The following is a 14,073-nucleotide window of genomic DNA, read 5'->3' on the forward strand; positions in this document are numbered from 1 at the left end:
GAATTATGCACGTACAGCAGATGGCTGGGTTTTGTGCGTATTGTGTATCTAAGAACTGTTTGAATTTCACTACTATCAAAGACCATTATAAATAATAACACTATAAATATGAATAAATAATAACAATCAACGTGTGTGCCTATAGTGTCCAACTACAACTTTGACAAGTCCAAGCAGTGCATCGGTGCCATGACAATCGAAATCGACTTCCTGCAGAAGAAGAGTACCGACTCCTCACCTTATGACTCCGACAAGATGGCTGCCGAGTTCATCCAGCAGTTCAACAGCCAGGGTTTCTCTGTCACACAGCAGGTCTGCCGTTTAGCGATGACTGCGTGCTTCTTACGCCCACAAACATACAAGTGGCATGGATTTGGACGTGCTGTCTTTGTTTGTTTCAGCTGGTGTTCAGTTTCTGTGACAAACTCTTTGGACTGGTTGTCAAAGATATTGAGGCCATGGATGCCAGCATCCTTAAAGGTGAAGCAGCCTCTGGAAAGAAACCACAGAAGGTATGTTTCCACCTGCAGAAAAAGTGGTTGAAGTTTCGATACAGTATATTGGTAGTTGTTAGGGGTGGAACAGTCCATGTGATGGCTTCTGTTCTGTACTGAGCCGTACACATTGAGTGAGGGACCGAAGACTTGTTAAACAAAAAAATACATTGCAGTCGAACCTTTATCTAGCAGGAGTCATGGCTGGTCAGACCCTCTAGGACAGCCATCACCAAATGGAGGACCTCGGTCTGTGTCCAGACCCAGTAATGATCCCTGCTGTAGGATTTTGTCTTAGTGCTAATTCACTCACATTCAACAAATATCCACAACTTCTCTGCTCATTTTGGCCAATCGTTGTCATTTTCACTAATCGAGGTCGTCCCTGAGCAGCGCGCGTCATCTATCTAACCAATCATGTGACCCTGCATCGCCCACCCTCTGGTTTCTTGTGTAGACAAAGCAGGGGCAGCAACGTGTACCAATATCTCAACTCTTTATTGCTAACGGCACTGTCACCGGAGGCCCAGTCCGCCTCTCACCCGAAGTCAGTTGGGATAGGCTCCAGCATACCCGTGACCCCAGTGAGGATAAGCGGCATAGAAGATGGATGGATGGATGGATGGATGGATGGATGGATACAATGCCTGTCTAAATAGGGAATGCCAGGATTCACAGTCAATCCTCACTCCTCCTGCTGCTTTTTTCCCTTCCACTCTCTCAAAAAAAATCATTTTACACATCACACAGGACACTGACGTCATCAAGCATCTATTCATCTGATTCTGAGACACAGAGTTGCTGTTTAAAAGCACCGAGTTACGATGCAGCTTTTTTTTGGTAGTTGTTTTAAAATAGCTTTTAGTTTATAGCATTTTTATGTGCTTTTGTGTTTTAGCTGTTTTTAATCGTATTGCACATGTGTGTAGTGACAATAAAAGGCGTTCTATAGCTTACCTTAAAAACTGTTCTGTCTGGCGTAGGTTGGTTTTTCTTTTTTTCAGGACAACTTCACATGTGTGACTGTGCAGTTATTGTTTTCACGTGGACGCTGTGTATCAACACATCGGGCCAAAAATCACCCAAAAAAGTAAAAACCAAGGATGTTTTTGTGTAAAAATGTCTTAACATGTAATTAACGCTTCCTATGAGTTAGAATGCAAATATAAAAGGTAGAATTCAAAAAATTGCGTACAAATTTAGCAAACACAGCATATCCACAGGGTCTTAAAAAGTATAAAATGCAATCATTTTAATTTAAGGCCTTAAAATGTATAAAATTATCTTAATATTGCATAAAATAAAAAAAATACAACTGTGAAAGGTCTAACTCTAGCTTTTATTTAAAACAAACGCATGAACCTCAGTCTTGCTTTTACATGTTTCCATTTTTGGGGACGTCATGTTGCATTGCCTGCTTACTTTCGCTTTGAAAGCGGCTGCCTCCTTGCGCCAAAGGTCAAAGACTTTTCTACACTAATTTACCCTCTTTTTCTTTTGGCAGATTGACATTGGGCTCCTGGTGGGTAACAGCCAGGTGATTTTTGAGAAGGCAGAGAGTTCCTCCTTAACACTTGTTGGTACGTTACGTGCTTGAAAAGAAGGAAACATTTCAATGAAGACACATCTGTTGATTTCTTAGAATTATATAATCATTATATAATTATTGTTAGGATACTGAAATGCCTCCTACCTCCACAAGATGGCAGTAGGACCACATTGCGACCATAAAACCTAATAAAAATACACATATATTGCCCTTATAACTAAGGTATTATACTGTATAGGTAACATTTTAAGATATCATAAAAATCCAAAATTTTCTTCATCTGTGCCCTACAATAAATTGGGTTTGGTAAGTCGCTGGTAATAGTAGGTTTTTTTCTCTCAAATGCATCCAATTATGGATGTAACAATTTATCATATTTTTTTTTTTTTTTTTTTAAGGCAAGGCAAAAACCAAGGAGGCACGTCAGACAATCATCAACCCAGATTGGAACTTTGAGAAAATGGGAATTGGAGGTCTGGACAAAGAATTCTCCGACATTTTCCGCAGAGCCTTTGCTTCTCGAGTCTTCCCGCCTGACATTGTGGAGCAGATGGGTGAGAAATTCCCTTTTTAACATACGTTGTACGCCGTATTGGTAAAAACTATCTGTATGCATGCGGATTTTAAAGTAAGAAGTCACGTTTTTGCTTGGTTTTTGCACTGTGATTGTGTTCAGGTTGCAAGCACGTGAAGGGAATCCTGCTCTTCGGACCTCCAGGCTGTGGTAAAACCCTCATGGCCAGGCAGATTGGTAAAATGCTGAACGCCCGCGAGCCAAAGATTGTCAACGGTCCAGAAATCCTAAACAAGTATGTGGGAGAGTCTGAGGCCAACATCCGCAAGTTGTTTGCTGAGGCAGAGGAGGAGCAGAAGCGGGTGTGCAACTATGCTTGATCATTTCAATATTAAAACCAGAATGTACGACATGGGATTTAACCATTGACACTGTCCACACCAGCTGGGAGCCAACAGCGGCCTTCATATCATCATTTTTGATGAGTTGGATGCCATTTGCAAGCAGAGAGGCACAGGCGCTAGCAGCACAGGCGTACACGACACTGTGGTCAACCAGCTCTTGTCCAAGATTGATGGTGTGGAGCAACTTAATAATATCCTGGTCATCGGTGAGTAATATCAATGCGACGTCGCCCCATTCATTTTTCCTTATCCCTTTTTGAATGTACAGTTGCTCAAACTCCTAGAAAGAGTCTCATCTTGTGAACTTGACAATCCATTCCCTTTGTTATAGTCTATCTTGTCAAATGATAGAACATGTTTAAGTTGGTTTGGGTATCATTTAGATATGCACGTCCTGTTTGCCCCTCGGCCCACACCATTGTTTGAGGAAGTAGTAGTGACTGTGGAGCCAAAAGATGGAACAAATATTGAGCAGAAATAGACAAGGAAAGGGTATTTTCATTGGTAAATTGACCTTCAAAGCCCTGGCAAATGACTCTCACAACAAGACCAACGTTATTGGTATCTGCTGTCGCTGTGATTGGAATTGTCACAGACTACATCGACTTGCCAGACAGAAGCGAGAAAGGTACTGAAGCACTGCCGCTATTTTTTATTGTCATTTATACAGAAATACCTCGGCATATGAGCGTCCCAACTAACGCGTGTTTTTTTTAGAGACGTCTCTTGGCTGATTTTTTGCTTTGAACTGCGAGCTAAAATTTGGGTACGAGTTACTAGTTAACAGCTATTTGGTGGCTTATGTCAACGTGACCACGGCTGAAGAGCTAGGAGTGTTAGCATTAGGTAGCATTAGGAGCGCGCTAGCTAGTCATCAAAACGTAAGTAAAACATACGTACATTATAGTGATCTAATTTATCTTGTTGATTATGTATTGTGTAAAACTATGACAGGAACAACATCAAATTAAAAGCACTAAATGAATACAGACCCACCATCCACCAGTACGAGCCTGGACTTTGTTTTTCAGGGAGGTTGTATACCGAGCACATACAGTATGCACAATAACATTCACTAAGGTAATCAAATCTTACCTTCTTACCTTGCATTCATGGAAAAAATGATTAGACCACCCTTGTTTCTTCAGTTTCCTGTTCATTTTAATGCCTGACACAACTAAAGATACCTTTGTTTGGACGAATATAACAATGACAACAAAAATAGCTCATAAGAGTTACATTTTTGGGCAGTACAATGCTATAACTACTCATGCAAACCATGGAAGTTGCGAGATATCAGTTCTTAAATTCAACTCTTATGAGCTATATTTGTTATCATCATTATGTTTGGCCAAACAAATGAACCTTTAGTTGTACCGGGCATTAAAATGGATCAATAAACTGAAGAAACAAGGGTGATATAATTATTTACTATCTGTGCAGCATGGATCAGTGTTAGAAGGTACGTTCAAGGACCGTCAAACAAAGTGGGACAAAACTCTGCTTGCATTTAAACATGCAAAAACTGAGGGATTTCTAAATGTACAATATTTTTTTGAATAAATTAATGGCCCATATTTTCAAAGTTGATATTTCTTTTCATAAAATTTGATGTCATTATCGTTGCGTATGGAATCGTTTACCACAGAGATTTACATTGCTACTTATTACAGATAACAACGTATTCCAATCTGTGAGTACTTATGAGTTAACGATGAAGATGTGATTAATCATGATTAAATATTTTAATCGATTGACAGCTCTACTTTTAACTTTTACCCTTGAGCAAGTAGTGTTGATGATCTAAATGCCCTTACATGCTATGCAGATTTGCGTGTGAAATGTGAGATATTCCTCCTGTTGCATAATTTGCGTTTCACTTCATTTGATGTTTTGTTGTGCTTCGTATTTGGGGCAGCCAGACCGAAACAGGAGGGGATCGAGAAGGAGATCAAATGAGATAGAGGAGAGATTTGGGGGGCAAGACAGAGAGAGACAACAACAACACCGGTTTGCGGTAGACTTGTTGGAAAACGATGTCAACAAACTGCCATAGGTTGAAAAATCCTTTTTTGTCACTCATTCTCCTCATGTATCCGGTGACAGTCACATTTACATGTGCAAGCAATGGCTATTTTCTGTTATTACGTCATCTTATGTTGACGTGAGACAGCCAATCCGAGGGATGTCCACTTAAACGGGTTCCACTTTATTTCCTGTGAATACCAGCTAGCATACTTTTTATAATTCAGTGCGTCCTCTCTTCTTCTGCAACATCACTATTTCTGTTCTTACTAGGGATGACCAACAGGCCTGACCTGATTGACGATGCCCTCATGAGGCCTGGCAGGTTTGAAGTCAAGATGGAAATTGGTGAGTCTTACAGACGTCTTCTTTTTAGCTTATATTTTTTTAAATAGAAATTTAGTTGCCAATAGTGTGCCCGATGTGTTTAAATGCTGATGGCTCCAAGTCCCTCCACCTTGACTAAAGCGTGCCACCAAAACATGGTTGACAGTGTTGTCCGATGTTCTTCTAGTGAAGGAAATTCTGCCCTGATTTCTGCTCCCATTCTCACCCGTCACCTTTGTCATCATCGTTTTCCGGCCAGGTCTTCCTGATGAGAAAGGTCGTGTGCAGATTCTCACTATTCACACGAACAAGATGCGAAGCTTCAACCTGCTGGCTGGCGATGTCAACATACCAGAGCTGGCAGCTGAAACCAAGAACTACAGCGGTGCAGAGCTGGAGGGGCTGGTCAGAGCCGCACAGTCCACCGCCATGAACCGACACATCAAGGTCAGTCTGGCAGTAATGTCACGAGCTCAGCCCTCATGTCTAATCACATGATATCATCATCTCTCAACGGCACGTGCCACTACAAAGCTAAATCCCAATTCTTTCACATATTTTCAAAAATAATTCCTTTACAAATTTAATTACTCTTTTGGGAAGGTAACTAGTAACTATAACTACTAATTTCTGGACTATTGAGCACAACAGATTATAAGCCACACCCACTAAATTTAAAGAGGAAAAAAATGTGCATATATAGGCTGCACCTGTCTAAGCTGCAGGTGTCCATGTTATAACATGGGCTATTTAGTGCGCAGAAAGATGTTACATAGAATGTTTTTTTAAGCTTTTAATTAAATAAATGCTTTCTTCAAAATAGTGCCGAACAGTGCGTGTAATAGTAGTTACACAGTAGCCTACCAGAAAAGTCATTCATCGCTGTCTTCATCTTCCTGCTGTGCACTAAAACCACTAAAGTTGTCTTCTTCAGTGTCAGAATTGAACGGCCTCATCATTTTTTTGTCACACACCCACACAGTCTCTCGCTCTCTCTTTCATTGTCGCTCTCAGTGTCACTTCCGTCTCGAGGCAAATAAGCCCTTGAGCTTGTGCTGTCCACCTCATCACTCATTGGTGATAGTGGATTTTTTGACACTGCTCCACGCTGTCAAGATCCACTGGCAGAGTTGAGTAAAAGTTGCTCGATCGATTGCCTTTAACTTGAAAGCTGCACATGCATTTCTTTGATGATGGTGTGTGCATGAAGTGCAAAATGGCTGTTCTGGAGTATGCCAGATGTCAGGACGTGACCATAAAATAGCTGCATCACTGTATAAGCAGCAGGGTTCACAGCGTGAGAAAAAATTGGCGGCTTATACACTGGAAATTACGGTATAGTAAGTCATTTGCCCAACACCGGCCATGAGCTTGTCGCTGTCAGCTTGTGAAATAATGACCATGCTTTGGTACACAGAGCATCAGGGGCATTCAAAGTGCAACCCGGGGCCATTTGTGATCCGTGGCTTGTTCTTTATTGGCCCTATATTCTAAAAATACAATTGAACAAGAAAATTAAACGAAACAACAGCAAAAGTTGAAAAAAAAACAGCATAGCAGCATAATGTAACAAGACGAACTTTAAATGTTGATACAAATAAGGCCAATAATAATAATAATACACTTTGTATGTAAATATATATAACTTCTTAGCATATTTCCATGGGTTGGTTTTAACCCGTCTAGAAAAAAAGTGGTGACCTTGGTTAAATAGGTGCCTGGCAATGTGCTGGAAAAACCCAAAGCTCAATAACCTATCACTGGTGTTACAAATATGAATGTTAAAGCCACGGACTGTTCAACAATAATTTGTATTAAATGTTCAGATAAATTCAAATTCAACACCCTAGAACATCCACTGGCAATTTTACACATTGTTTGGCAACATTTGTTTCACCCAATGCATGAAATTCACATAGCAGAACCTCTTTGATGCTCAGTTATGATTTAAAAGTACAGTATGTCAATGATGGGAGTTGTAGTCTACAGTGGTGCTCACATTCCTGCTTGTTTGAATTGTCATGTGCCCTCTTTTACCAGGCTACATCCACAGTTGAGGTGGACATGGAGAGGGCAGAGAAGCTGCAGGTCACAAGAGATGACTTCATGGGATCCCTCAACAATGACATTAAACCTGTGCGTATCACTTAATTATACTGGCTGCAAATTATAGTGGAATTCTTTAGCAGTGACTAAATGATTCCTCCTGTTTTTGCCAGGCATTTGGTACAAACCAGGAGGATTACTCCAGCTACATCATGAACGGCATCATCAAATGGGGTGACCCAGTTACACACGTGCTAGATGATGGAGAGCTGCTGGTACAGCAGACCAAGAACAGTGACCGCACACCACTGGTGGCTGTCTTACTCGAGGGTAAGCCACAGCAACAGAATCCTCTAATGATGAGCATGTTTAACACAAATCTCTGACTTAGAGGAACATTTGCATTAAAAGAAAAGAAGTAGTATCACAATATTGTGTTAAGCCGCTCCAGAGCATAAATTGCATCAGTCAAAATATGCGTCATGAAGAGGAAAAAAACATACAAGTCACACTGGACTATAACTCACATTTACCGGTATTTATATCAAGAGCAGGCTTTTTTTTTTTTAAGTGTCCTGACAAAATTAAATTCACAAGAGAAGAAGACGAATCCAGTCGGAAGGGCCAATGGATGTGGAGACAAATTAAAGCTACACAAGCTGAAATAAGTCCATTTTTGAAGTGTATGGATACAATAAAGACCCACCAGTGTAATAAATATCAGAATGTTCTCATAGAAGACACTTTTAATACATGACATGACGTCTGGATGCATTCTGGTGCATAGAAAAATATCAAACAGCTGTGTTTTAACACCAAAACGTCCTTTTTGTATTCACAAATGAATTAAAATAGACTGAAAATCATACCTCTGTATTTAGTTGGCTGACACAGCAGCTATAATCTTTAAGCTAGACGTAATTAGTGTCCTTGCTGTCTAAAATACGCCACACAGTTATCATATAATTCTAATTGCACATTACTTACAGACACGTGGTCTCCAAGGCAGTAGCGTATTGAAAGGTTTTCCGCAACAAAAAGTGTCCGGTATGCTGTATATCATTCAATTTGCTTGCCTAACTGCGTCACAAGCTCAACTCAATGAACTGTCGTGGCCACAAGGTGTTGCCAAAAAAAACAACCACCACCTCACTAACTTAAAAGCAGTGCACGCTAAATTATATATTTATAGTTTGATATATAAGTCAGACCTGACTATAAGCCAAAAGACCTGCCAAACATATGAAAAAAAGTGTGACTAATAGTCCGGAAAATATGTAAATGGTGAATGTAATTGAAGTTGAGAAAATGATCGCATTAAGCAAAATCTGTGTTTAAAATGGTAATCCGTAGCTACAAACATTATTGAACTTGTCAAATCTCTGACAAACACGTCTCTAGGTCCACCTCACAGTGGAAAGACAGCTCTGGCAGCCAAGATTGCAGAGGACTCACAGTTCCCTTTCATTAAGATCTGTTCTCCGGACAAGATGATTGGACACTCGGAGATCTCCAAGTGTCAGGCCATCAAGAAGGTTAGTCCTGCTTGATAATAACTTTTCAGCAGCTATATCAACCGCTTACAGTGACAAAAACCATGCAAAAACTGCCAGCATATAAGTACTTTTTGTACTCGGCAGGCATTTTGACCCTTGAATACACTTGTATGCGTCGCTGCTCGGCAGGTTTGTTGCATTTTGTCGGTTTTAGTTGTTGAGTTTCTGAAACCTGGATTATGCTCTTGTGTCAAGGCACCAGTGTACGTTACACTGGCCTTGCCGCTCCCACTGCAAGCCCTCTTGTGTAGCGTGACGTGCACCTTAAAGAAAATAAAACCATAAAGGCAGTGATTAGTCAGCTTGTAGAACATTACTTCCTGTGTGTGTATATGACTCCTACTTCTCCGATTTCAGACCAACATTTGCTTGAAAAATTGCATTTGTAAAGCATTGATTAGCACCCCTGCCTCCCCTTTTCTCTTTAATCACCGTTGTTCTCTCGCAATGAAGGAAGCTTACAAGCTAAATAGTCAACAAGCGTTATGGTTGCTAAAGGCTGCATTATGCTACAGATGTGGAGCACCTGCGTCAGCCATGGAGGCTCACTTCCAGAGCTTGACGTTCTCTTTCTAAACAAAATCTAGAGAAGAATTTCTTTAAGGTTGGCACGTCTGAAACTGGTTGCTTAGCAAATTTTTCAAGCAAAAAATCCGCCCATTAATTAGCTCGAGCCATCAAGGACGAGTCATTCAAAACTCGCAAGTTTCACTGACTCACAGGTGCTTGGTGAAGACTTGAGTTTCACCGACTCACATGTGCTCAGCTAAGACTCGAGTTTCACCGACTCGCGGATGCTTGGCGAAGACTCGAGTTTAACCAAGTCATGGGTGCTCGATGAGGATTCGAGTTTCACCGACTCACAAGTACTCAACAAAGATTCGAGTTTCACCGACTTTTGGGTACTATGCAAAGATTCAGGTTTCACCAACTCACTGGTGCTCAGCAAAGACTCGAGTTTCACCAGCTCATGTTTGCTCGACGCAGACTCGACTTTCACCAACTCAGGTACTCAATGTAGACTCGTGTTTCACTGACTCACGGGTACGTGATGTAGACTTCAGTTTCACCGACTTGTGGGTGCCTGACAGAGACTGGCGTTTTAGCAAGTCACGTGTACTCGACGAAGACTAGAGTTTCACTGACTCCTGGTACTCGACGAAGACTGGATGTTCACTGACTCGGGGTACTCGACAAAGACTGCTGTGTCATTGACTCACGGGTACTCGAGGCATAAATCAAGTATCCAATTCACTTCAGTGAATGACTCATAAAAACTCGAGTCAGTGAAAGGAATGGAGTTTCCCGTCTCGATCAAGTAGTGACAAGCATGGGTGGAAAAGGATAAATTCTGTATGTTCTTCTATTTTAGGTCTTTGATGACGCTTATAAGTCCCAGTTGAGCTGCGTGGTGGTTGATGACATCGAACGCCTGCTGGACTACGTCCCCATCGGCCCTCGTTTCTCCAACCTGGTCCTCCAAGCTCTGTTGGTGCTCTTGAAGAAAGCACCTCCCAAGGTAATTTATCTATGCCTACAGTGCCGTGCGGTGAGATTCGTGGCTGGTGTGACTCCTTTGGCATCAGATTTACACATATGCCCCCTTCAAGTGCGAACAGACTGTCTGCTTCACCCCGTGACTTTTCTCTAGGGTTTATTGTCCGATTAGCAAAGATAATGATGTCACACACTTACATTATTACAAGACATAGGCAGTCATTGTGTATAATAAATCTTTCTGGCGATATGCTGAGGAACAGAAACGGGCACACGCCATGCAGTGCAGTTGCCGCTGCTTTACATCTGATTTCTGCTCTGGATGTCATCGTGAAACGCATAAATTCAGTGATTGGAATTATTCCGAAAATAGATTTATAACACAGATCAGTGGCAGAGGGAAAAGCAAGTTACTTGGTTGTGTTGAAGAGTCAGAAGAGCAAACTGGAAGTAACGATTGATCAGTGTCCTAACTGTGTTTATTTTGTGTAAGTAATTGGACAAAAGGGGTTTGGCAGCTGTCCAGAAGTCCTCGGGAGTGCTTGGGAGTGTGACCGCTCACGGCAGAGTGGGCTTGGCGGGAGGCGTACCTGAAGGAGGGCTTTGTTGACAAACTATCACACATAGAACTGACTAAAATGTGACTGCTGTAAGACAATTTTCGTCCAAAAGACTAAGACTAAAAATAAAACGGCTGCCAAAAACAACACAGATCAGTGGTGATGTCGATGTGAGTTCCGCAGTAATTGATTTCCCCCGCAGGGTCGGAAGCTCCTCATCATCGGCACCACCAGCAGGAAGGACGTCTTACAAGAGATGGAGATGTTGGATGCCTTCAGCACTACCATCCACATCCCGAACATCTCTACTGGAGAGCAGCTTGTTGATGCTTTGGAGGTATAAAACGAAAACAAGATCACACCTCAGTACATCCCTGGCAGGGAGCTGCACAGTCATGCACGCGGCATAACATTAAAGAACACAGACACAAAAGACAATAGCCTTGATTTCCAATTGTTGAGTGACTGAAACACAGACGTGCTTCTGACACGTTCAGCTTCCGAGTATTAAAGCTTGAAGGTTCTCAGTTGCACTGACAATCTGCACATTGTGCTCTTTCTGCAGCTGTTGGGGAGCTTCACGGATAAAGAGAGGGCCAGCATTGCACACCAGCTTAAAGGAAAGCGAGTTTGGATTGGCATCAAGAAGCTGCTTGTGCTTATCGAGATGTCACTGCAGGTACGTGCCATTGAAGGAGCGACGACAGCCTTGAAGTACTTCAGAAAATGCACCGACTAAAACGGGAAATGACATGATGAACACAGTACAGTACAGCAGAACATGTAATGTAATATCCACACCAAGAAAATATGATTGCATTTAACATCGTTGTTAACTCTTTCACTGCCAAAGACGTCTATTGGCTTCTCTTGCTTTTTTCACGGGAGCTACAGATCAAAGTCTTATTCATCTAGTGGGCAATGTATTTCTGTTCCAGTAGGGGGCAACAGTTCGCTTTTCCTCCAACCGGCAGCGACAGATTGTCTATGAAGAAGACGCATTGTGGGTTGAGAGAGGAAAATGGCGAAACACATACAGAAATCGAGCAGACACAAAAAAAGCAGCTAACACTGTCACAGAGCTTGTCTGGCGGTGGATCTGCCTTTAGTAGGGACGCGATCGCGAAAGATAGAGGTGGGTCATGCAAAATGCCCCAGAACATGACTGGCAGTGAATGAGTTAATGCTTAAAACTCGATTCCTTATTCTCATTTGAGGGCTTTGAGACGTAAACTTGATTCTTTCCTTTAAATTGTGACTGTTTCTCTCACCATCTCACTTTACCCTCTCTAGATGGACCAAGACTACAGAGTGACGAAGTTCCTGTCCCTGCTGCGAGATGAGGGGGCGTGAGTATACTAAAATGCTATACAAAAAAAAAAAATCATCCTTATTGGCCGAACAGCTTCACCTTTTCCGTACCTTCAACCATTATGTGTGTTTGTCTGTACAGTACATTCATATTGTTGGCGTATTGTTGATAGTGTAGTGCAGGGGTGTCCAAAGTGCGGCCCAAGGGCCATTTGCGACCCACACCTGTGATTTTATCGGCCCCCAGCACATTCTAAAAATGTAATTTAACAAGGAAACGTAAAAAAACAACAACAGCAGCAGCAAAAATGGGAAAATCAATCAAAAGTCAAAATATTAAGAGAAGAGTTGCAATCTAGCAAGGAAAAAAAGCCATAAAAGAATAAAATAATAGTATGAGGAAAAATGTCATTTTAGTAGCATCAAGTTGAAATATTAAAGTTTTTTTTTTTTTTTAAGTCCAAAACAATGAATAAAGATGTCATTTTTGGAAACATCAGGTTGGGGGAGAAATGTATAACATGGGAATAAATTGAAAATATTCGGAGAAGAAAATATATAAGAAGAAAATTGAAATATTTGGAAAATTATACCAAAAAAATCAGTAAAGAGTAAAGTCACAATATTATGAGAAAAAAATAGTTTTCGACTGAGAAAAAGTTGCAATTTCAAAAAGCAATTTCACGAGAATAAACTGGTAATCTGAGGAAAAATATCATTTTAGTAACAATGTTGAAATAAAGAAAAAATACATTCTTTTTTTTTTTAAAGATAAAAAATATGGGAATAAAGTTAATAATTACAAGAAGAAGATTTACAAGTGCTGAAATGAAATAGCAAAAAAAAACAGCAAAAATGGAAAAAAAACAGCCGTAATTTTTCGGGAATAAAGTCAAAATATTAAGAAAAAAAGTCATGATTGAATGAACAACAAAAGTCATAATTGTACAAGAATAAACTCGTATTATTATGGAAAAAACGCCATTATTAGTAGCATTTCACCTACAGTATATTACAAAGTACAGTATTACAAAGAAACGCAGTTTTTCTTGAGCTACATGTAGCTTCTTAGCATATCTCTTATGTGTGGGTTTGCAAAATAGTGGCCCTTGCATCCTTTCATTTTTCAGCATGTGGCCCTCGCTAGAAAAAATTTGGACACCCCTGGTGTAGTGGTACATGCTGATGCTTTTTGTTCTGTGAGTTCGATTCCCAGCCACCACACATGTCCAGTGTAAAAAAAACTAACCCTAGCAACTCATGCCAGTGACTCGGAGAAACCAGCCAAGACAGCTCCTCCTTACTGGAACACACTTCCATAATGTAAACCCTGCAGAGGCTCGTGGTGCCTTTCCTCACCAATGACTGATCTGTATGATTTATGTTGCACCAGGTTGAACGAAGGAAATCAAATCCGAATTTAAGCTGTCAGTCAGTGGCTCTCTCTGTGCACTGGTAAGGTCCACATACATGAGACGAATGATATGAAAAGCTAGTGAGCTGTTAGTTAGTCATTTCAATCCGTAGACTAGTTTTCTGTCCTTAGATAGTTTTAGCAGCTTTAACTGCTGACAGAAGTCCATCCATCCATTTTTAATACCGCCTATCATGGTCAGGGTCACATGGGACGTTCTGGGACCACCACCGAATCGCGAAAAACTGTGAGTAATTGATACGGCCATAAAAATCCCCTCAAGCTTCCCTGTTAGGTTGACGTTGACGTTGTCCTCCGTTTTCAGATCAACATTTCCAATAAAAGGGACTGTCATTGTAATTATTTGATTAGGTTG

General features: G+C 41.0%; 1 protein-coding gene across 3 annotated transcripts in view; it reads left to right on the forward strand.

Moving 5' to 3' along the window:
- Positions 1-14,073, forward strand: part of LOC129171297 (vesicle-fusing ATPase) — a 40,883-nt gene that overhangs the window by 23,606 nt on the left and 3,204 nt on the right. Inside the window, exons 5-21 of one of the 3 annotated variants that reach the window (XR_008566767.1) lie at positions 146-312; positions 402-512; positions 1,999-2,074; positions 2,442-2,597; positions 2,720-2,919; positions 3,002-3,167; positions 5,260-5,334; positions 5,573-5,760; positions 7,354-7,449; positions 7,533-7,689; positions 8,761-8,894; positions 10,288-10,434; positions 11,175-11,309; positions 11,538-11,651; positions 12,266-12,321; positions 13,677-13,738; positions 13,900-13,944. Coding sequence is in view for 2 of the 3 variants with exons in the window: in XM_054759821.1 (XP_054615796.1) it covers positions 146-312; positions 402-512; positions 1,999-2,074; positions 2,442-2,597; positions 2,720-2,919; positions 3,002-3,167; positions 5,260-5,334; positions 5,573-5,760; positions 7,354-7,449; positions 7,533-7,689; positions 8,761-8,894; positions 10,288-10,434; positions 11,175-11,309; positions 11,538-11,651; positions 12,266-12,321; positions 13,677-13,707 (2,009 nt within the window). In the remaining variant the exon portion in view is untranslated. The remainder of the gene's footprint in view (positions 1-145; positions 313-401; positions 513-1,998; positions 2,075-2,441; positions 2,598-2,719; positions 2,920-3,001; positions 3,168-5,259; positions 5,335-5,572; positions 5,761-7,353; positions 7,450-7,532; positions 7,690-8,760; positions 8,895-10,287; positions 10,435-11,174; positions 11,310-11,537; positions 11,652-12,265; positions 12,322-13,676; positions 13,739-13,899; positions 13,945-14,073) is intronic. The other 2 variants (XM_054759821.1, XM_054759822.1) reach the window with 2 other exon arrangements.

This window comes from Dunckerocampus dactyliophorus, chromosome 18 (genome assembly GCF_027744805.1).
Source record: "Dunckerocampus dactyliophorus isolate RoL2022-P2 chromosome 18, RoL_Ddac_1.1, whole genome shotgun sequence".
NCBI classification, from domain to species: domain Eukaryota; kingdom Metazoa; phylum Chordata; class Actinopteri; order Syngnathiformes; family Syngnathidae; genus Dunckerocampus; species Dunckerocampus dactyliophorus.